The sequence below is a fragment of the Porites lutea genome, chromosome 9, assembly GCF_958299795.1.
Source record: "Porites lutea chromosome 9, jaPorLute2.1, whole genome shotgun sequence".
Classification (NCBI taxonomy): Eukaryota; Metazoa; Cnidaria; class Anthozoa; order Scleractinia; family Poritidae; genus Porites; species Porites lutea.
In genome coordinates, this window is record NC_133209.1 from 13,615,647 (window position 1) to 13,639,160 (window position 23,514).

The 23,514-nt window shown below is 38.7% G+C and overlaps 1 protein-coding gene and 1 long non-coding RNA gene across 2 annotated transcripts in view; one reads left to right on the forward strand and one right to left on the reverse strand.

Annotated features, from left to right (window-relative positions):
* The window catches only part of LOC140948908 (anoctamin-7-like), a 21,930-nt gene extending 7,737 nt beyond the window's left edge, over window positions 1-14,193 (forward strand). Inside the window, exons 5-20 of the mRNA XM_073398173.1 lie at window positions 1,594-1,839; window positions 1,917-1,989; window positions 5,240-5,358; window positions 5,897-5,976; window positions 7,141-7,182; window positions 7,313-7,402; window positions 7,767-7,919; window positions 8,357-8,393; window positions 8,893-9,002; window positions 9,792-9,943; window positions 10,395-10,543; window positions 11,158-11,180; window positions 11,748-11,877; window positions 12,529-12,734; window positions 13,078-13,158; window positions 13,240-14,193. Coding sequence (XP_073254274.1) covers window positions 1,594-1,839; window positions 1,917-1,989; window positions 5,240-5,358; window positions 5,897-5,976; window positions 7,141-7,182; window positions 7,313-7,402; window positions 7,767-7,919; window positions 8,357-8,393; window positions 8,893-9,002; window positions 9,792-9,943; window positions 10,395-10,543; window positions 11,158-11,180; window positions 11,748-11,877; window positions 12,529-12,734; window positions 13,078-13,158; window positions 13,240-13,569 — 2,021 coding nt within the window. The 3' untranslated portion in view covers window positions 13,570-14,193. The remainder of the gene's footprint in view (window positions 1-1,593; window positions 1,840-1,916; window positions 1,990-5,239; window positions 5,359-5,896; window positions 5,977-7,140; window positions 7,183-7,312; window positions 7,403-7,766; window positions 7,920-8,356; window positions 8,394-8,892; window positions 9,003-9,791; window positions 9,944-10,394; window positions 10,544-11,157; window positions 11,181-11,747; window positions 11,878-12,528; window positions 12,735-13,077; window positions 13,159-13,239) is intronic.
* Window positions 14,194-20,776: 6,583 nt separating this feature from the next.
* Window positions 20,777-22,932, reverse strand: LOC140948751 (uncharacterized). The gene is made up of 3 exons (XR_012167087.1): window positions 22,722-22,932; window positions 22,323-22,358; window positions 20,777-20,834 (listed from the first exon to the last, which is right to left on the reverse strand). It is a non-coding gene; the product is annotated as an uncharacterized lncRNA (long non-coding RNA).
* Window positions 22,933-23,514: the final 582 nt, after the last annotated feature.

Here is a 23,514-nt window from a genome sequence, read left to right on the forward strand (position 1 = left end):
AGAATCTTAGGATTAGTTGAAAGGAAAGGTACACCCTGTAGGTGGGTAGTGGAACAAGATTTTCATGGAAATTTTCAGGTCAATGTTACATTTTTTTTTTCCTTTTTCGACGGTGTCCTTGACTTAATTATGCTCATTCTGGTATGGTTTGAAATATCTCTTCACTGACTGCACAAGTTAGCGAACAAAGTTATCCTTGACCATTAAAACTGATGATGTCACAAGCGGTAGAAAGGATGTGGATCCGCACAGGTTGTTACGGGCAGCTCAGGGGCGAATGGGTTAATCTTGTTAAATCAAAAACTATTTCAGGCAAGCTAAAATGACTCCCAGGCCAGTACATAGCTAGCCGTGCTTTTCTACAGCTGGCTGTGTGTGAATAAACTCACCTCTTTGTACCCAGCTGCCAACTTGTTGCTGATCTTCATAAATATCACTGTGTTTGTAAACTCACATTTCCTTGAAGTTTTTCCCTTTTGAAAGCGTAAATTCACATGAAAGAATTCATCTTTTACAAAAATAACATAAAATGAAATGCAGCAAATCGAGATGTCACTAAAAAACCACAATATTTCAGTCTGATGGAAAGTAAGTGAAAGGGTAGGTGATTTGCGTACTGATAGAAACAACATTGAGCACAATTCGAAACCGTTCAACTTCCTGTTTGTTTTTCTGGCATTCTATACATTCTACTGGCTTACATCAATAAAATATTTTGTAAAGTCCAAACAATTTACAAGTTGAGTGATTGCAATTCCTACATGTATAAAACGGAGAGTAGTGTGAAAGCTTCGAATTATTACCTATTTACTTAAGTTAAATTTAACCTTTGTATCGTGGAAACAATATGCTAACACTTCAGTCTAGAGTCAAGGGTGTGGCATGCACAGGTATCCTTTGTGAGCATGCAAATAGTCATGGGACCCGCGATTTTACAGGCGACATGGAACTATAGGCGGAATTCCCTAATGTGACTTCGCGCAAGTCCATGTTCAACTTATGCATGTTCAAAGTAGCCAAACAATTCATTTGTTCAGTAGATACAAACACACATGAAGGATGGATTGCACTTAATATTTACTAGTGTGTTTTTAAGAATTATTTATTACTGAAATCAGTATTAAGTTATACAATTACAAGACTTGTAATGAAAACTTATATAGTGCAACTTTCTATGGCACATGATCAAATGTGCTTTTCAATAAGTTAAAAGACTAAAAATGCACAAAATTTACAAGCTGGTAAAAAGATTTTAATAAGAAGCAGGAGATAAAATGACTGTTACATGTAAGTCTCCTTGGACTGACACCAGTGTTCATCTTAGAGAGTCAGGGAAACTGACTAAAGAATAAGGAAACAGCTGTAGTTGTTCTTCTTAGTTGCTGGGATACAATCATGTCTGCCTCAGAGAGTAGTAACATAAAGTGACTGAAGAAAGGTCAGGATCACTATAGGTGTATGCAGTCTTAGTTATAGAGGTGTCCATGTTAGAGAGGTGTCAGAGAGGAAGTTGAATGTACTTCATTTTTGAAGTTTTCATGTTTGTAACTGCCAGATTAATTAATCTCTCTTATGTTGTTTTATTAATGCCAGGTCTGGGGTACATGCTTATTGAAGGAGCTTACACTGATGCATTTATTGTCCACGAAAACTCTGTTTATGATTCAAAGTTTCCACTCAGTGATGCGGGTGATGACAATAGTTTTCTTCATGGCCAGGATATTGCTGATCCTCGCAAGGCCTTACAAGACACATGGCTGAAACATTTCAGATATCAACCACTTTGGAAGATCAGGAATTATTTTGGAGAGAAAATTGCTCTTTATTTTGGGTGGCTTGGTCAGTAATGATGAGTAGTCTTTGTTCAAGTTGTAGTTCCCTTATTACGAAACTGATTTTGTGTGATTATTTTTCAGGGCTGCTGACTTCTTCCCTAATCATACCTGTGTTTCTTGGTTTTGCTATTTTCCTTTGGGGTCTTAGTGTGGCGTAAGTATTTTGATGATTAGCAAAATATTTTCGAAGAATTATGCGGGTCTAGGCAAGTGTTTGGCCAACGAGGATAACACCTGCCCCTGAGATCTGCATAATTCTTTACATAATAAGAAGGCCATTTCTAATTAATAATAATATTTGTTTTATTATTCATTTAAATAATTCATACTTTAAAATAGTCATGCTTGCCTTGATTGTGATAAAGATCTTCATTAAACTTGTCTGTTCTTTAAATCTTAATTTCCTCTGCAATTTCAGGATATAAAGAGATTATTAGTCTAGCCAATATTCTTCAAATAGCAGTTGTTATCCATTGAGTCCTATCTTTGCTGTTCTTGCCATGTAATTAAACAGAAGTTCTGCTATTTCTTCTCTGCAAAACATCATTTTGAAATTAAAAGCTATTTTTTCCAGCCCTTTCAAAACTACTGAGCTAATGTAAATCTTGTTGCCAGGGCTTCCCTTCTGGTGATTTATTATTCGCCTGTATGTACTATTTTCTCATAGATGAACTGACAGCAGTAGCCAATGCCGCCTTCTATGCCTGTTTCTATCCTTTGCATGCCTGGGCTACATGGCTATGATCTCCTCCCATCTGCGAACTATACAGTTTTTTGATAAAGTCTTTCTTCTTGTGCTATTCTGTACCTTGCTGCTCTTATGATCTTTTGTTCAGCTACAAGAGAGGGCTACTATCCTCTTTTTTTGTTGTGGGCTGCACTTTATACAGGCGCATAACAGGTGGTTTAATTTCATACTTTGTGAAGTAATTAGACCTAATTAAAGTATGGCAGGTCACATACATTTGAGAGCATGCGCATGTATGATTATACTAACCCCATACCATAATAAGTGCATTTTTTTTCACATTTGAATTCAAAGTATGCTTGTAGTAATAGGGGTTGTTAATCAAGTTTATAGGTGGCAAAAGTTCCCTTGATGTAGTGCGAGTAGGATTTGAACTACTGTATGCTTTAGTAAAACGCAACCTTAAATCTTACTGTTTGTTCCTCATAATTTTTTTACTGTAACCACAGAGGAAGAAGTTAGGACAAGACAGAGAAACAGACAAATGTTGTTGATAATCATGACTCAACAATCCGTGCAATGGAGACAAATAAAGAACTTTGGCTTGGCTATTTCCACAGAACTGGTTTAGAAACTTACTGGCAATCCATTGCTAAATAACTTTCTTTGCAAGAAACATTTAGAGCTTCTGGGTCTGCTTCACAAGGCTCATGAAGTTCACACTAGCATTTTAGAAACATAGGCACGTTAAACGTGCATGAGCTATTTTGAATGCTTCAGTGTAACTTTAATGCTTCAGTGTAACCTTACCAAGAGTGATGAATCTACCTTTTTCGTCCTAAATGTAGACTGGGTTTTTGTGCAAAATTGGGTATTGCTGTACATAAATGAAAACGCGAAACGCGCAGCTGCGTTGATCCTCATGCTATATACTCACCTTCCTCTGTCTTTCCCTGTTACATTTGGTGCTAGTTAAACAAATTATTAAAGTAAAATAAATATCTACTCACCAAACGTTGATTAGAAGGAAAACTCTAAGGTTTCCTCGGAGTTTCTTAAGCCAAAATGTGACTCATCGAATTCGAGTAATTAAGGAATACCAGGATTCTTATCATTGTTGTAGATGGTTGCATCATCACAATTCACGAGGTTTTCACGTGCGATTCTACTCAGTGAAACAGTCCTTAACTCCGACAACTTATTTCTTATTATTTCTTATTATTTCTTATTTCTTATTACGTTTCAAAAACTATTGCTTCTTAAAAGACAAGAGCCTTTTTAAGGCATTGTTTACAAAGCGAAACAGGTCTTCATATGTTCAAGTTACTATTATTATTGTGAAAAGCCAATCTGCATGAGATGTACAGTCACACCATCATCATCTGATTCTGCTGTCGTACGTATTTAATTGACATTTCTTTTCCAGAAATTGTGTTTAGATAGGGCATAAGTAAGCTAGTAAGGAAGGTTGGAACTAGACTTAAGAATGTACTTTGCTTTCTTTGAAGGCATTGCATTACCATGGGCAAAAAGTAGGCTAATTTAGGTAAAATAATAGACCCGTTTTTTAAAAGTAGGATTCAAAGATACTCAAGGTCTACTTACTTCGCTAGTATGAACCCACCTACTATAATGGTCACTTTGGTCATCAAGAAATCTTCTCTCATTGCAATATTTACAGCTTTTTGAACCAGCCACAGTTGTTCAATAGGTTGACATTAGCCACCAGATAAATCACTATTCAATCAATAATGCAGTTACTTTTCCTAGCTAATACTGCACTTATCCACTGAAATATGTTAATTGATCTGGTGGATTCTAGCACTATCCAACTTTTTAACACCTGGCACCTGGTTAAAATAGACATGTTTAGGCAAATGAACGGGTTGCTAAACTCTTTTGGTTTGATATGCTGATTTGAAGCTTTAAAGAACTGGGTCAAATTTTGAGTTTCAAAAGTTCATGATATCATTCCTCTGACTAATTTATGCCCTGTTGATGGTCCAGAAAGCTGTTAGTGTTGCATATTTTGAACAAGCTCTCTTTACAACCAAAGGGACCACATTTAAAGAACCGTCTGCAACATGAATATGGTGCTAAGGAACACTCTAATTAATCTTTGCATGAACTTAACAGATGAAATGCAAATTAAGATATCTTTGAAACTTCTTGTCTCAACTAGCAATCTTCAATTCTTCACAGCTCTTAGTAGGTGAGTTCTTCATTGCTTCCTGCTTGTTACCACCTCCTTTATCAATCCAGTCATACACATCTTCTTACGATACTTTTATCAAGTACTTTTCACCCACCAATTCAGTGTTTTATCCTGCTTGAAAAAATGATTTTCTCTAACTCATGCCAGTTGTATCATTGGGTTTTCTTGCACTTGTACAATTCTCTCTTTCCTCATAAAACTGCTGCCTTAACACTACTTAAATCCAACAACGATGATTTCACTTTTTTTAGTGCTGACATAATTTTCACGTTCTTGTCTCTTGTGCGACTGATTTCTTGCTTTGTTACTTTGCATGTAATTCTGAGGTTTTTGATAGAAGCCTTGACTCATGTTCATTGATTTGCTATCAAATCTCTTTCTGTACTCTGTATATGGCACTAATTTTCAGGTTCAGGATTGTTGTCTCTTTATACTGACAATATGAGCTATTATAGTTAAAGATCAAACATGAAACTAGTAAGTATCCTATTTTTATTTCAGCATAAGAGATTATCCACTGAATAGTCAGAACTCTACAGCGTCGACCATCATGCTTTGGGCCAAAAATGCATTTGACAATGATGCAACACCTTACTTTGCCCTAGTTATTTGCCTGTGGGGTAAGTAATTCCTTTCGAAAGACCTATTTTACGGCTCACCATTAATATTATTTTTTATTATGGCTTGCCATTTGACCAGTGGATAGGAACACAATTGTTTCATGATTCTTGATTAGCGCGACAACGTTTTTGACACTGGCTACACTTGCAAAAGAGTTAAAAGTTCATTGATAATGAATGGAGCTGGGTATGAGGTAGAATAACAGTTTTCATGATCACCACCTGATTCTGTTTTCGTTTCTTGTCAGGTTTCTTGTCGTTTCTTTCTCATACTCTCTCGCCCTTTGCCAGTCCAAAAAAATCTGTCTATGTACTAAGTTCAGGTAGTTTTTTTCTTCTTTGTCTTTGTGGGCTGGGCTAATTTGAAATCTCATTGTATCCCAGTGCTAACCCTATAACAATACCTTATATTCATCTTTGTCTGTCATCTCCTAAACGCAAACAATAACCTCCTAAGTAGCCTGCCTCTTTGCTTCATAGCTTCTTGTGGTGGATTCCCCTCAAATGGAAGTTAAAGTGACTCATGTCTATTTTGTAGGCACATTATTTTTGGAACGATGGAAAAGGGCCAATGCTCGCTTGGCTTACCAGTGGGATGTAGATAACTTTGAAGAACAGGTAATACTTCTGTACATATCAGCTGGAGTGGTTAACTAGAAAAACCCAGGCTTTTAATTAGGTAGAATTCTCGAATGCATACTGGGTACTTTCTGGTCGGCTTGTGAGAATGGTTAACTTAAGAAATATTATGGTGGTTTCTTTTCACTTTCACTGCTACATAGGCCTCATTTTAGAAGTGTTTACTTTATTTATTTATAATTCCCTGGAATGATTACTTGAAGGACTTCAACCATTCACTGCATGCATATGTGTTGTATGAATTTGCTAGACACACTCACAGTACACAACAGTATATAGAACATTTATTCTCTGCATGCTTTAAAATTTACCCATCTCTGGCATACAGGTTTACTACCTGACATTTTTCATGACACCTTTCTTTACACTAAGTGATGTCCATAACTACAATACTAGATATGCAGCCAATCAAAACTTACATAAACCTCGTATAAGAATGAATACTGGCAAGCAGATGATTTTATTTAAGGCAATTGATCTTTGGAATAGCATTCCACAGTGATACCAACTGAATGAGTACACTTTTTCATAAAAAAATCAAGCATTATCTACTGTCCGAGCAGTACTTGTTGAATTACCTAACTGTACCTAGTTCTGCGTAAACTCACTTCTTTTAAAAATTGTCTGTATTACTTTTCTTAAATATCTTTTTTTATTTTGCTGTAATTGTAATTACCGTAATTGTTCCTTTCTGTTCTATTATTTTGTTTGTGTATTTATTTTTGCTCTTTCTGGTTCCTCGTCTGTATTGATTGTAAATGTAATTAGTGCTGTGGTGGCCAACAAGAAAACCAAATGGTTCACTTAGCCATCACACTCAAACTTAAATGTTAATTCTATAGACACATTCATCTTGTAAATATCAGGCTATAAAGTCTGTAACTTAGAATTAGTCAAGGCGTGAATTTAATTAAATTAGTGTCAACTCTGTTTTTTCTGTAAGTTCATCGTCGCCTTTTATACTTAAGAGTATGCATGAGGTCTCCCAGTACCAAACATTCACTCAAAACTTACCTTCCATTAGTGCACTGCCGAAAAAACAAGGTCTTGTTGTTCTATAACAGCATAATGAGAAGATGCAAACTCTCGAGTACTTTTTACTAGTCCACATTTTATGTTAAATGTTCTCTGTTTTATCTTAAGGAGCCCAGTCGTCCACAATATTATGGAACAGTCTTGAGAAGGGTAAGATTTTATCTGAGGTGTGAATTGTTTGTTCATCAGAATTAATTTTTCTCATTTTCCAACATTTTGTAGTGTGTAGACTACCTACTGTGCAAAGTGAACTTATACTTGCTGATCTGTCCTGTTATAGGACCCTGTGACAGGAGAAGAAATATCTGTTTATCCTTTTATCAGTAGATTTTGTAAGATGTCAGGCTCCTTTGGAATCATGTTGTTTATGGTAAGAATCTCAACATTGTGTGTATTGAAGCTGTGTTTGCCTTAATCTTTGCAGCTTATAAGCCGTGTTGCACTCTGTATGTTTCACTGCTGTCAGTTATTTACATGTTGTTTTATAAACTTTGATCTGTTTAAGTTTTAGCAGCATTCTTACGTTCTCTGTCGTTTGGTGATTCCTAAAAAATTGACTTTCCACCAAATTTAGATAGTAGTAAAGCTTGACAGCGAGTCAGCAGTTGTATGGCTGCCAAGTCACACAACTTTCTCTTTCTTAACTTCTGCATTTTTTTCTGTTAATTTATTGTTTTAGATTTCAGTGACGATGCAGACTTTTTAATGAATATGTGAATAATTTTCATGCACAGATTTGCTTAGTTCTAGCAAGTGCTATGGCAGTAATAGTTTACCGCGTCATTGCAAGAGAAGATTTGTTTAAAGAACGAGGGGAAGTGGGCCTACTGTTGGCAAGCATCACATCAACCTTCGTCAACACTTGTTCTATTATGATTATGGGAAAGGTTTGTAGCTGATCAGCTGATACTCAAAACTCCTTCATCCAACTTCCGTGTCTAACTTTACAGCAACAAATGAAAAATACTTTCTTCAGTTGCCTGGAATCATGGAGTTAAATGGTGCCAATTTAAATGTTTTGGTCATTAAACATTTCAAACTTTTTAGAGCCAGAGGACACGGAGATAGAGGCAGAAGCTCCAAGCTCACGTGTAGCTTTTTTGCTGTGTTTTTTTTTTTTTTTTTACCATTCACCAGATAATTCAAATTAACCTTTGCATATGATTCGCAGAAGCTCATATATGAATAGTGGAATCAGGGAAATTATCATTTTTTTCAAGGACTGCAATAAAGACAAAAACACACCTCTCAAAATTAAATGTCTTGATTAGAAAAGGAAAACTTAAATCTTATTCTAGTGCATTTTGGTTTCTTCACATTTTAGGTTTATCAGAAGTTAGCTGTCATCTTAACCGATTGGGGTGAGTGAATAATAATGAGAATTCAGAATGTTGTGACCTTTCCTTTTGGCCATAGGCCATTTGCAGGATGGCATCATCTTACTCACTTCGACTAGAATCCTTTCCGTTTTATTTCATGTTCTAAAATTTGTTTATCCCAGCAAGCTCTAAATAACAAACACCCTTAACTGTCTTAGAAAGCAAATCCCTGAAGGATTCTGGTCGTAGTGGTGAAATGACGTCATATTGCAAATGGCCTAGAGAGCAAACATATTAATTCTTGTTTGGCTAACAAATGTGTTTTTCAAAGGTGTTTGTTATGGCGTTGAAATTTTTTTTTCCATCCATTTTCTCTCAGTCTCGCATGCAACTCCCCGGAGATTAGATTGGAGCCAATCAGAAAAGGAAAAATATTTTGAATGAATAAGACAACTGACTTATCGCAATACGGAACTGAGAAGAAATACAGGACTAGAATTAATAATAGTATGACCGTGACTTTCTTCTCTTTTCTTAACAGAAAATCATCGAACACAGACTTCTTATGATGATGCCCTTATCATAAAGTTGTTTGGATTTCAGTTTGTCAATTCATACACTTCCCTCTTTTACATTGCTTTCTTTCGTCAGGTAGGAATACAGTTCGATCACTGCATGTTTATTTAGAATCATTAGGAATAGCCTGCGTGGCAGGCGTTAAAATGGGAAGGGAAAGGGGGAATTTGGGCACGCGAGAGCGCGCGAGGGAAAAATCAAAGGAACCCTCCTCCCTTCTCCCTCGCGCGTGGTCTCGTGCCCTCAATCCCCTTCCCCTTCCCTTTCGAACGCCTGCCACGCAGGTTACATTAGTAATCACTCGGTTGACTGAATTTGGGTGAAATGCCAAAGGGGAAGGGTTTCTTCAAGCTGTTTGGTCAGGTGGCTTGCATAGTACTAGCCTGTGAACAGGCCTTTGGTCGAGCGGGGAACTTTCCTTGCTATTTTTTTCCCCAAACAGAGAGCCTGTTCACAGGCTAGCAAAGTACCTTCCAAGCATGCTTCGAACAATGTAGTCGGATATATTTAATTTTCAGGGAAGTGGCTTGATAGTTTATTATGAGCAATTTATTTGTTTACTATTGTTTCCACTGTTCTAATATTCCATAAATCTAAATCTAACGCATCCTGATCCTTAGTTTGTTTTAACCGCCTTAAATCTGGACACTTTATTTACCGATTACGAACTCTTCCTAATAAACAGAAGTTAGTATTTTGCTAAACATCTTTCAACTGCTTCCTCTGAAAAGGAAGCTGACGAAAACAAGCTATCAAACTCCAGCCATAATAAGAAAGTCTAATAAGCAGCCTCCTTTACTCCGCGGCCCTTGGCTTGTGTTAACCGTGTACTCAGCTTATCCTTTCATTTCTTTGTCTCATCAGAACACAAAGGAGACGGGTGTTTTAGGTAAAGGGCAAAACTACAGCGACGAATGCGGCTCAAATAACGACTGTATGACTCTACTGTCTCTTCAAGTCGCCATGTTAATGATCATGAAGCCTCTTCCAAAACTGTTCTCTGACATTATAAAACCGTGAGTATGGTCACAAGCTGAAATTCTCTTTTATATCTTGCATAGTACGTGCAGTTCGAGCAATGTTCCTATCTGAAAAAGGAGTTGTTATGACATTCCTTAACTTTGTTACTTGCACCCTTTCAATAGGCGCATTACTCTGTTATTCAGAGCACAGGGCGCATGCCTCCCAGCATTGTGGCCTGTGGTCGATTTTCAATCTCCGTGTCGTAGACCGTGTCGTAGTTGAGTTGATCGTTGATTGATTCTCTGACTGAGACGTATAGATCAGCGAAAACGATCATAAGACTTATTACTGGTGTAAATAGTTCGATTAGTTGCCGCCTCTAGTGGTCCATGAAGAGTGGTTATGCTCTAATTCCCTTTACTGACGTTAGCGATGATTAATGATATAGCCGGTTTTGTTTAAGTACAACGCAGCAAACGTTTTTTTCTGCTTTTCTTGATTTAGCTGGTTAAAGGGTTTGTGGAAGAGGAAATCTTGTCGCAAGAAAGTAGGAGCAAGCGGTGAAATGAGGTCCAGCGTAGAAGATTACTTGGAAAACGAAAGACTCAAGGAACCGCTTGGGGATTTTACACTGTCCGAGTACAATGAAAAAGGTAAAGTATATAGGCGGATTCATTATGACGTCATCGTTTACATTTTTGCTCATTAGCATACGGGTTAACCCATAGAAGTTATAGTCTTGTATACCAATTAGATTCAAAATTAAAAGAGCTGGTTAATTTATGCAGTTTGTACAAGTCTCAGCTCTTTGCAATCAGTAACAAAGAAAATAGCAGCAATTAAAAACTGCAAAATTACTGGGTGGCAAAACGTTAATTAGCTCATACATTCTTTGTAAATTTGGGGGTTTTTCAAAGAGATTTTCTCCGAAACTATTTGGTATATCGGGCTCAAATTTTCAGAGATAACTGAAATTGTTCTGCTCTTTCAATATTCAGAAATTTCATTTTATTAGTCAGATAATGATAAACCTGTGCTAATAAGGCAAAAAATGTAAACAAGGATTCGCTCATTAGCATAGGTAGGCTAATTTCTTTCTCAAGGAACGTGGTATGGGTTTCTGGTTTGAGTAAAATAAACTTCAGTAACCATACGTTGTCATCTGATAAATGTTATTCACGCAAGGTTGTCATGGTGATTGTGTAGTTAGTAAAGTCAACTAAAAAATCTAGGATTGACAAGATCTTCTTCTCTTTTTTATTTGCAGTCCTTCAGTATGGATTTCTAATGGTAGGTGAAATTATTTTAACAGCAACCAACAACCTTATAAAACAACCTAAGATATTCATCTCTTCACAAGAAAGGAATTCATCACCAGGTGCCAAAAGTGACCCGTTGCATGTTGCCATCAGGCGTTTGTGAAACTCACCAATTATTTGTAAACAGAGGGAAAAAGGGAGATATGATAGACTATGAGCAGTTTTCTTCCCCTCGGATCAGTAACCTATGTGGTACGTGGCAGCCTTCGAAAGGGGTGGGTAGTGGGCGAGGTTGTGCAAGGGAAAAGGAGAGAAGGTATCCCATTCCCTTTTCTCTCATTATTGCACATGCCACACAAGCCCTTGGGACAGTAGAGTGGGGCGTGGCAGCTGATTTGTGATGCCCCCAGTCTAAATGAATCAAAGTGAGTGCAAAAAATCTTGGCTGCACCTTGTGTTTGAAACCCAACTCCCCGAATGCGAGAGATTAGACATTTCTTCTCACTTTTTGTTGCATTTCTACTTCTGTGTGTTTTGTTTTGTTTCTTGTTTTTATTTACCTATTTATTTTCATTTAACGTGCTTCATTTTGTTTCAGTTATTTGCCGCAGCATTTCCGCTGGCCCCACTGATCGCACTGCTGACAAATGCTATTGATATGAAAATAGATGCCAGTAGATTGTTGTGGATAGACAGACGACCCGTTGCCTTCAGAGCTGAAGATATAGGTTAGTAAATCGTTTCAGTTACCTCTATGTACCAACAGTATAAATGTTTTTTCCATTCAGTATGAGTGATGCGATAGTTAAGGGTTTTCCCCAGCATAACCACCTTTTCTACGTCGAAACGCAAGACCTCCTCGACATTGCTGATACTACAAACCATAATAATAATCATAATAATTATAACGCAAGGAGGCCGTAAACGGGAAAATAAGGTGTGTAATGATAACTGAGATATAAGTTGGTTGAAGCAGAGTTAACAATTTTCCCGAAGTCTACCCAACGCTTCTCAGTTGCGCGCATACGTCCTGTGTGACAGAGTGCCTTCAACTGTTTTGTAGTTGTTCTCGGAATCTTCGACATGTACAGCTGGCCAATTTAGAGAGCCTCTTCGTTGCACATTATTGTTAGCCCTGTTGATTTGTTAAAATTCCTACTTGTCTCTAGAATCTCGGTAGGTTCTCGGTGTTGCGGTTGGGTGCGATCAATACAAAAGTTTGAAAAGACACTGTGCAATTCTCATACCACGATACAAAAGCGAACCAATAATGGTTTCCACAACACAAAGAAACACCCTGCAGAATCCCGGCAACTCTTTTGTTCATCTGTGCCGAGCCAATGATCACCGTAATTTATTCCGTCCCTTTTTTGTGTCAGGCATGTGGTACAGCATTTTGGAGTTCCTGAACGTTGCAGGCGTGGTTACTAACTCATTCCTGGTGGCTTTTACATCATCTTACGGTCGCTCATGGGAAGGTGATCCAACAACAAGCAACAGAACTGTAGAGAGTTTAAGAAAAGCAGACAACCAGAGCGTCTTAGAACAGGCGGCTTACAGGAGAAAATGGTGCTTCTTCACTTGTTGAAGGCCGTAAGTTGGATAAGTCATCGGGTTATTACGTCACCTTCGTTAAATAAAGAATATTGTATTGTTTTGTATTGTAAATTTGGCACGTTTCTCTGCCGTTGTGTGCAATTAAAAGCAGTATAGATGCTATTGAAGAGTTTGAAAAAGAGTTTGTTTTGTTGTTTTTTATGTATTTATTTTTAATAGTATTAGCAACTCTGAAGCCCCACCAGTTTAGTTTTCCTATATGTAAGTAAAACAAGCTTGAACAAATGCAGAAGGCTCCCTTAAAATTGCTATTGTTTCTCTTTATTGTCATAGCTGCAGCTTTCTAATGTGCATTTGTTACTTTTTTGCAGCATATTGTGTTTTCAATAAAGTTCTTGATCGCTTACATCATTCCTGATACTCCCGCTGATGTCAAGATGGCCCTTTCCAAGGTAGATGGGGTGAACTTAACTGCACCTTACATAAGAAGAATACCCAGCGTTTTAACATATCTCGTGTTTAATCTCTTACAGGAAAAGTTTCACGTGTCAAGAATTCTTGCTCAAGCAGGTGTGCGGAAGGGGCCTGGGAATAAACTTACAGAATCGGCCGCCTCTTTTAAAAATCGCGGCGCCGAGAGTAGTGGTTCTTCATTTGCCTACTCAACGGAAGTCAAACATACCGCGAGCGGAAGAAGGCTTCTCGAGAATGGCACTAATAGTGGGTCTTATGACAACAATGAAGCGCTTGAAGTGGTAGTAAAAGGTGTACCTTCAGGGACTACTGTGGGGAGGCACGTGAGGTCCCCCCGTTTAGAACCTCTTCCTAAAAGTTACACATCCAAGCATTCGATAAGATCGTGATTGGTTTGGACATACCCTGGCCCGGCTTCTTATACCTGAGCTCAATCAAAGTCAAGATTATAGGGCAGACAGTAAAATATTGCCATCTTCTCATGTAGTACGTGCTCAGCTTTCGAACCAATAACAATTTCATTGTACTTATTATTACTGTAGTTAACTGGCTTGTTGTCCAAAGATTGTATCTTATTAACTAATAACAGAAGTGAGACTTGAACTTAAATGTAGTGTATTATGAGGTACAAACATTGTTGTGGTCCAATTTTATCCTTGGTTTAACTTTGTTTTCCTTTGTTACAGTTTAATTATCATACATTGCCATGCATACTGACCCAAAACATCGTAAGTGTTGAGAACACGTCATACAGTTTTGTAGTATTTAAGAAGTTGTTTGATATATTTATGACAACCAAGTTTTACCTAGGAGCGTTATTTATTAAGGGATAAGTTAGCTTTAGTGCCTGTACAGAGAGTAGATGTAGTTGAAACGAGACGCGATAAAAAAAATCGCACATTCCTGGAATTTAAAATTTCAGTTAGAAATGTAGCTTGTTAGCGTACGCGGTTTATAACACAAGTAACCGTCTTTTAATTAAAGCAAGAGATGAGCATCTTTATCACTAAAAAGTTTTTACTTAGTAAATTTTCGTAGTGTTTAAAAATCGAGGAGCAAGTTTAAAAACTCGAGGGGAAGCCAAGAGTTTTTAAACCTGATAATTCACAACTGCGAGATTTTTGAACGGCTTCAAAATCTCTGATATAGATCAACTCATTCTTGCACTGATATTTAGGGCCTGTTTACATGGAGGTGGGAGACCCCTGGTAGGTGAGGTAACATGCGGCGGGTCACCCCACCTATCATCTAAACGTGATCAAATTAAAATGAGAGATTATATGGACAGGCGGGTTACCCCACCTAAGCGGGCTACCTCACCTACCTGGAGTCCCCCAACCCCATGTAAACAGGCCCTTGGATTTGGGTTTGTTTTGATCTAAAAAAATTGGACGTAAAGTTTAGCCGTGTCTTTATCAGATATAAAGACACTCATGAATTATTAAGTTCTTTCGTTTTTGTTTATGAATATTTAATAAGTTTTTGAATCAGATATAAACACACTAATTAAACATTAATTTCTTTTGTTTTTTTTCTTTATGAATTATTAATGAATTTTTGGATGAATTTTTATAACCTGTTGCAAGAGAGAGCTGAATCCCCGGTGAATGCAGGAAGGTATAGAGACTATAATTTAGACCTCTTGCTAACCAAGTTTGAGGTCCGTACTGTAACGTTTGGACAGAGTTTTTTCCGCTCGGATTTTTGAAGTGTGCAGGTCATAAATCCCAGCCAAAAAATGAGGTACGGACCAAGGAAACGAGGTTAATAGCGGAACGCGCAAGCCGAGCCCCATAGCTAAGAAAATCTGGTAATCTATCCTTCCGAGAAAATTTGGTTATGACTTCAGCGTACACCCGCACGTACGTATAGACGCTGGGGCAGGGGGAAGTGAGTCAGGAGTCAGTCCGTTGGGGGGGGGGGGGGGGGATATGAGGTGAAATTTTGGGTCTAAAGCAACCTACTCGTTCTGGCGGTAAATCAAATGGCCGCCCGGACTTTTAGAGAGAAAATAAAAACAACCAAAAAAGAGTCCTTCTTTTCACTAAATTTTAATGTCTACATTAACTTGGATAACAGGGAAAGAGCTAGAGGGTGAAATAAATAACAACGGAGACAAATTTCATTGGAATAAAAACATGAAAATTAAATAGCGGCGGTCAGAAAATTTGAACTGCTAGCGGCTACCAAGGTGAAAATGAGCGGCAGTGAAAAAAACAAAGTAAACAGGAACGCAAACATTTTCTCAAAAAAGATATAATTAGGACGTGAAAAGAAGTTTCCCGTTTTAGAAGTGCAAAACAACGGCAAGGAATTGTACAAAAAAGTGTGCTGCAGGTGCAAAGCACCTTGTCTTTAGTATTAGTCGATTTTTTATTTTCTTTGAGGAAACTATAAATATTAAAGAGAGCTTCGCTTTTAGCCCTGGCTAAAGGTGCGTAAAAACGGGCAACAAAAAACGTGTAACTTGTCTCAGAATAAGTTGAATAGCGATGTTGAGCGTTTTTCCACCCACGTTTAAACCTGTCAACAAGCTGATTTGTTGCAAGACAGGTTTGATGTGGGTGGTAAAACGCACAACATTGCTATTCAACTTGTTCTGTAGCAATGTTGCAAGACGAGTGGCATGTTTTTTCTTGCCCGTTTTTACGCACCTTAAATCTTTAATATATTAAGAGGTCATTAGCGGAGCTCCATGCGCGTGCGAATCTCGCGCTAGCATATATATCCCCAAATTACGTGACCGTCCGCACCACAGGCATACCATTGTAAAATCACGGCTTAATCAACAGGTATGGCAACGCAAATGCAAGTAAGAGGTTATTTTGGAGGGAAATCGCATAGCCACCCGCGTCTTGTCTTATGAACCAGAGACAACTAAAGTGTCCATAAAGACGAAAGCGGAAATTGTTTCTGTATCCGTGTTGTCTAGAGTATTAAGCTTAGCCTGCGTAGCTGGCGGTATTGTGTAGTAGTTGAGTGAGATTTGGCGGCGGAGCCGTTGTAATACAGTCGAGTGAGATTTGACGGCGGAGCCGTCACGAGCGGTGAAGCCGCGCTCGTCCCTACTCCCTTTTTTTGGAACACGGCTCCGCCGCCAAAACTTTAATCTCGCACCCACACAATACCGCCAGCTACGCAAGCTATATTAAGGTTAAATAAATTGTCATGCCCACATATTTGGAATATAGAGAAAGAGAAAGTAGGCGACAGGCCAGCGAAGCTCAACGAGAAAAAGAGTGACAGAGCTAAAGCGGAGATAAGAAAAAAGCAAAGGAGACATTTTTTATTGGAAGAGCCATGAAAAGTGGGGGTGAGAAAATGAGAAATGTTAGGCCCGGTTCAAACGTCGAATTGCGACGTTTGAATCAATTAAATTCGACTGTTTAAATTAAATGCGACGTTTGCCGTATCTGCGACTGAAACAGTCGAAGATTCGACTTAGGTTCGACTTTTGATTCAAACGTCGCATTTCACATTTGCCGAACTTAATGAATGAATTTTAGTTAATTATTATTATATTACTGAGAATATTGACAGCGAAGAGAGTTAAATCACAGGCGGCCCAGACGTAGTACGTGTCACTGAATGAATATATTAATATTCACATGGACAAATTAATGCGATGAGTCGTCGAAACTCCCATGGACTAAAATAGTCTAAAAGTCAAAATATAACAAAATAAAGCTAAGATACCTTCAACTGAACGTATCCTTGTCTTTCCTGGCCGGTTTAAGTGGCATTTTGTTGAGTTTTGCAATTGTAGGTACTATCCACTAAAGAAGAATTAAAGGCTGGCTACAAAACAAACAGACCATCTCCACGCGCCTTCACACGAAGCGCTATAAATTCGAGAATAATCGACGAATCCGCTCCAAATAACCATTGGCTAATCTGCAGGTAACGTGTGCTCCTGCTTCTGGCTCGCGGATCACTCACCGTTTCTGGGCAACATGTCGTAAAGTACTCGATAAAAATCGTCTCGATTTAAAGGAACAGTATCCCGTTACTGCGCATGCACCAAACTTTGATTTTTGGACAGGATGTCGCGAAATCAAAAGATGCGAGGAGAGTAAGAGAATCTTGAAAAATCCGTTTGCATCGCGCTTGGCCGGGTTCAATACGACACTAAAACTTCTCAGGATTATAGATCAATGATATATTGTTCCTGTTAACTTTCGATTTGGGCAAAATCTGGATTTTTTGGCGTTACTTTTATTGCCGTTGGCCGGAGGACCAAAAGATTGGAAGCACTTTAATGCCGATTGAAGGCTTATTTCTTCTGCTAGCTTCCATACAAGCTCAGATAATTGTGAAAGGAATACGCAGAAATGAAACAGCAACAATAAAGACTGAAAGAAAGAAACCGTTGAGACATTGATGTGACTGAGGAGATCTTGTGGAGGAGAGCTTCGTGAAGCAGAATGTTTTGCAACGACACGTCAGTAATCTTTTAAATGAATCTCCCTACGGCCGACAAAATCAAACAAACAGGCGCTACATGTTTTGAAAAACTATTGACATGAAATCATAATATCATTTTTGACTAACCTTTGTGACGATTCATAGCGTTGAGATTGCATTTTTATTTATGTCTTTCAAACGTTTGAGGCTAGAACGCGAGCAAATCAGGCAGATATTACTGGACTTGGAGCGATTGACCTCTGACACGAGTTTCAAATTAGAAAATATGTTTTTAAAGCGAGCGGAACGAGATTTTCGGGTCGCGAGGCGGCCCAGCTAGCGATAAAATCGCGATGAGTCTTCGAACCGCGAGCCAAATTTTTATATAAGACGAAAGACTTCTTCGAAAGTCTAAAATATTACTTGAGAATATAAACAACAAATCTCTGTTGGCGGTGCGGTCCGGAAGGAAATCTTGTCGAGTCAATTTGACAGTTCTATTGTCTTTTGAAGAAAAAACAGATGACGCTCGCGCGTGCGCATAATCGGGACACTGTCCCTTTAATGGCCTCTCGATTACGTTCTCGGCAGTCGAATCGAAAACGTGAAATCGAGGCTCGTTGCCACATGTCTCGATGACTCGCTTCAGAAACGAGACACGTTAAAACGGGATCACTCATCGTTTCTGGGCAACGTATCGTAAAGTACTCGATAAAAATCGTCTCGATTTAATGGCCTCTCGATTACGTTCTCGGCAGTCGAATCGAAAACGTGAAATCGAGACTCGTTGCCACATGTCTCGATGACTCGTTTCAGAAACGAGACACGTTAAAACGGGGCCTAAAACGTTCTCGAAAACGTAGGGCAAAAAACGAGACTCGATTTTTCTCCAAAACGTAGGGCCCAAAACGAGACTCGATTTTTCGTGTTCGTAGGGACTCGTTCAAAAACTAACTCTGAGGGATTACACCATTAGAAAGGTATTTGCCGTGAGAGGGTAAATTCCCAAAAAATTAATGTATGTGCCAAAAATATCCTCTGAAAAAAAATAACCATGCACTGGCTTCAAAATATCAGAAAAGGGAAATAATGTGATACCTTTTTTACTTGTAAGGGCAATGGCAACGAAAGGATTGAGTGTAGATAAGATTTCTGGGGTCTTCTGGGGTAATTCCCATAACTTTTACATGGTTCGCGCAATTCCACTGGGGAATCGTCAGATTAACCCTTGTGAGGTGATTCAAATTTTCAGACAACTCTTTTAAATTTCAGCAGGTCGTTCTGTACTATGTGAAAGTTAATAGTCATATTTATATTTTCAAGATGTTTGAAAAGTTTTTTGTTTTTTTGTAAAAGGTAGGCACCCCTAGATAGAAAAGGTTAAAGATGGAAAATAAGATTGAAAAGACACCAGCAAATAATTACGACAACAACATTTTTGATAAGAAAGAGAAAAATTCTATTTGCATTTCGACTGAGGATCACATTAAAGGTTCTCAAAAAAATCTACTTAGCCAGCGGCCATACAAAAGAGGGGAAAAATAAGGAACAATTGATAATACTAACAAAAAAATCATTTGTTGAAGCTTTTATCTTAACTATTGTATAGCCGCTCAATCATTATGGGATGGTGTGACTTCGACTAATGGTAACCACTCAATATATACAGTTGATAATTAAAAAAAAAATCACACTGCTATATTAACACCTGACTCTAATCAGTTATTATTCTTAATGATATTAAAAGCGCTCATCAAATCTGTTTTTGATTTTCTATGCAATGTTCTTTTGGAAATATATTTTTGTATTTGCTTTAACGAAGCACTTGACTAATGAAACAGAAAAATATAATGATTTGATATTACTATTCTACTTTTAAACCTATAACGAGGGTAGCCTGAGTATCAGGCCATCCTTATGGGCTACCGGAGAGGAGATTTTAGCTCTCCTCTTGTTCGCTTCTCTCTTCCCCCTTCTCACTCAGAAACGCCTGTTACTCAAGCTATAACGAGAGAGGCCAAAAACGTCAAGTGCAACCAAGGGCTAATTCAGTTGCCTTTTAAAAAAAGGTGCATGTTCACCCATGCGGCCTTGCTCGCCCTATACTACAGAAAAATAATTTGGCGAAGTTGAAAGTTTCTCCCTTCAGTGTGTGTAGAGTGACGCTTCGGCCATGCGTGAAAAAAACGAACACTCTGCCCAATCAAATTTCAAAACAAAAACACCCGCTCACAAAGTCACGTTGGTGAACATGGGCATTTAAGAGCTAAATAGTTTACTCCTTTATATACATGTATGAACGAAGATAAGCAAAATCAACTCTGTTCTGAGCAATCCAAACCGTTTCACCATGGACACGCTCATGTGAGCGTTTGGTTTTATTTTCAATCTTAGAGGCTCGGAACATTTTAAGCAAATTTAATTCCACTTTTATCTGAAAATACACAATATCAAAGAGTCCCCTTTTTGTAGCCAATATTAACTCTACTCATGCATCTTGAGTACTAGAAATAAGAATAAAAATAGTAAATCTTATAGAGTTGTTTTCACATGTTAAGAATATACCCAGGCATCATCCCAGTCTTACTTCTTGGTTTAATTATAACTTTATCTTTAATGTAGGAAAAATAATTAATAACTAAGGATTTTTGTCATTTTCTTTTTTTTTCTTCTTTTCCCGCGAAGCAGTCGTCCTTTTATCTTTCCTTTTTCTTTTTTTCTTTTGCGCCACTTCCCCAGTCTCCTCTTCCGCAGCCTCCTCTTCTGGGTCCTTCCTTTCATCTGTCAATGAAAATAACCACCATTTAATCTTTAATTTCCTAAAATGATCTGCTTCTTGATAAATCAGGTGGCGCATCTCAAACTAGAGTCATTTGTGGTGCACCTGCGCCTGGCCTCCCTCCCACGTAAACGTACTTAGGGTTTTGTCACGCGTTTCTCTGCCATGAACATCTCATCCGTTAGCGCAGCCACTTCCGTTCTCCGAAACGGACCAGTCACGGGCCGTATCCATTTTTTTCTTTCAATGGGACTTTTACGATGACCGATGAAAAAAAGAAACGAACTACCACATTAAATCTAGGATGAACATAGACCTTCAACTGACACCAGAAGTAAAGTATGTTACGTCCTAATTGTGTTTTCTTGTGCCAAATGTTAGTTTATTGTTGATAATACAGTAAGTATCCTTACCTTCTATAGTATCTGACAGGTCTTTACTGCTGTATGGAAAGCTTCCCTTGAAAGACACCTGAAAAAAAAAAGAAAGAAAAGAAAGGGAAGTATTCTCCCCACGAAAGTACAACGAGCATGTCCGTCTGTGGGACAACTGTTGTCGTTCGTGGGTAGAATACTTCCCAGAAATGCCAAATAGTGGGCCAAACAAGTTACTAGCGGTGCCTTAAATTCCACCTAAGTCTTGACACTAAGATAGTTACAGTTCATTACCGAAAATAGGACAAGCGTCTATTCGTATTCACTTCCCAGGGCTTGTTACATTTTATATTTGGAACTCTGTTGTCTGGGTTGAACTTCTCAAGAGCCTGGTCCCAAGTGTCCTGGCTCACGAAGAGCCTGGTCCCAAGTGTCCTGGCTCAATTAAGAAGCCTGTTGTCTGGGTTGAACTTCTCAAGAGCCTGGTCCCAAGTGTCCTGGCTCACGGAGAGCCTGGTCCCAAGTGTCCTGGCTCAATTAAGAAGTATGTTGTCTGCGTTGAACTTCTCAAGAGCCTGGTCCCAAGTGTCCTGGCTCACGGAGAGCCTGGTGCCAAGTGTCCTGGCTCAATTAAGAAGTTTGTTGTCTGGGTTGAACTCCTCAAGAGCCTGGTCCCAAGTGTCCTGGCTCACGGAGAGCCTGGTCCCAAGTGTCCTGGCTCAATTAAGAAGTCTGTTGTCTGGGTTGAACTTCTCAAGAGCCTGGTCCCAAGTGTCCTGGCTCACGAAGAGCCTGGTCCCAAGTGTCCTGGCTCAATTAAGAAGTCGGTTGTCTGGGTTGAACTTCTCAAGAGCCTGGTCCCAAGTGTCCTGGCTCACGCGGAGCCTGGTCCCAAGTGTCCTGGCTCAATTAAGAAGTCGGTTGTCTGGGTTGAACTTCTCAAGAACCTGGTCCCAAGTGTCGTGGTTTGATGGAGAAGTCTGTTTCAAGTCTGTCATTTGGGTAAAAGTTTCTAAGAACATTGGGGTCCTACCCGTCCTGACTCAGTTACAGAGATTTCGTTTGTCATGGGGGATTTCTTTTCTTTTTCCCTTGTCCATTTTTTGTTGTTCTTTGTTTTCAGTCAATTGTTCTTTGTGGGATACAGTTCCCGTTTTCTTGTTCAAATTTCAAATGGGCTTTTCTTTATTTTTAAGATAGAACCGATTACAATTTTATCCTGGTCCTGTATCGTTGGCCCTTACTTTATCTCGGAAATTGACACTACTACGTTTGTATTCCTAACTGTCTTTACTCTATAGGTGTAGACAAAACCTCTGTTCAACAATGCGTAAAATCTGCCTCTGTCTACCTTTGTATTATAAAGATCCTTTTCATTGCTTTTTATATGTACTGTGCTTTTGATGTTGACAGAACACGATACATTCTAAATTTACGAATTATGCACGGATTATGCATGGTTCAATTCTACCTGTTACCACCCCTCCGGACACATTCCCGGGCCGGATTCTGCAGCTTTCCCCTAACATGGTGGTCTATTGGTTACAGGTAGAATCGAACCATACATTATTGTGTTCTTTCTAACCTCAGAGGGAAAAGATGAAGTCACTTCCTCCTCGTCCTGTGTGGAAAAATTGGGAGAACAATCACCGAAAAAAGTTCGTATACGTCACAGTTATATTTTTTATGCTTTTGAATCTTACAGCGTCATATTGGAATTGCACGTTTTGCTGTTTAGCTGCCTGTCTCGACATTGCATTTCAGTGGTTTCCCATGTTTGACCTAAAAAATATTTTATGTTCGTTTATCCGCCTCATATTATTCCTAAGAGAGAGATTGAGATTGCTTTCCCCATGACTAAGGTGCTTGATAATCACAAAAATCACCAATTCGGCTTTTCACAAAATCGAGGCTCAGTTATTTGACCATAAAACAACTGCGTCAGTTTAGAGATGAGGCTACACAAAATTCGGCCTCCACTTACTCTTTCCGTGAGGTCCAGAGTCTCGTCCAAAGGGCCAACCCTCTCGTCGTGGGTCCGTAATGTTTGACCCCGGTGTAACGTAAAATATAACGGCATGTCTTGCATAGCACCAGCCCAGTCATATACCTCCTGTCATAAAATTATAAGAAATCCATAATTTGTGTAAACATTAAACACGCGGCGAAAGACTGTGAAGACTAAATGAACGTTGGTGTTATTCTGTGGAGCTGAGGACTTTATTTCTGGGATTTTAGTTTGCCATAATGTTTAAGAAGACGTAATGAAACCGTTTTCTAATCTTTTGCAAACTGGAGTCTTAGGCCCTGGATTCACTGGCGATGCAAGTACAAGCGCAAGCATAAGAGCGCAGTTAACCACAGGACTCTTGTGTTAGTGAACACAAACGCACACGGTAGCAGAAATGGGAATGCGGAGAGCCGTTTTCACGGTGAAATAAGAGCACTCGTGCTTGTTCGTGCTTGCGCTTGTGCTTACCTTAATGCCATCGAGAAGTAGTTTTAAACATGTTTTCGAACAAAAAAAATTGCTGTCACTCCATCGCGTTTTAAACAAACAAAACCGTTCAAATCTATATCATGAAAAGCAAACATAAACCTTGCCTGAAATCCATCTTACGAACAGCAGAAACCGAACAGAACATAAATTAATGATATCCTCGTATTATCACGGAGCAAGCCTTAAATTGACTTAAAGTTCTAATAAAACCTGGAAACGTAATGTTGCGTCTTACCTGGAACTGAGCTCCATTTCTGAATTTCCTTGACCTGGTTCC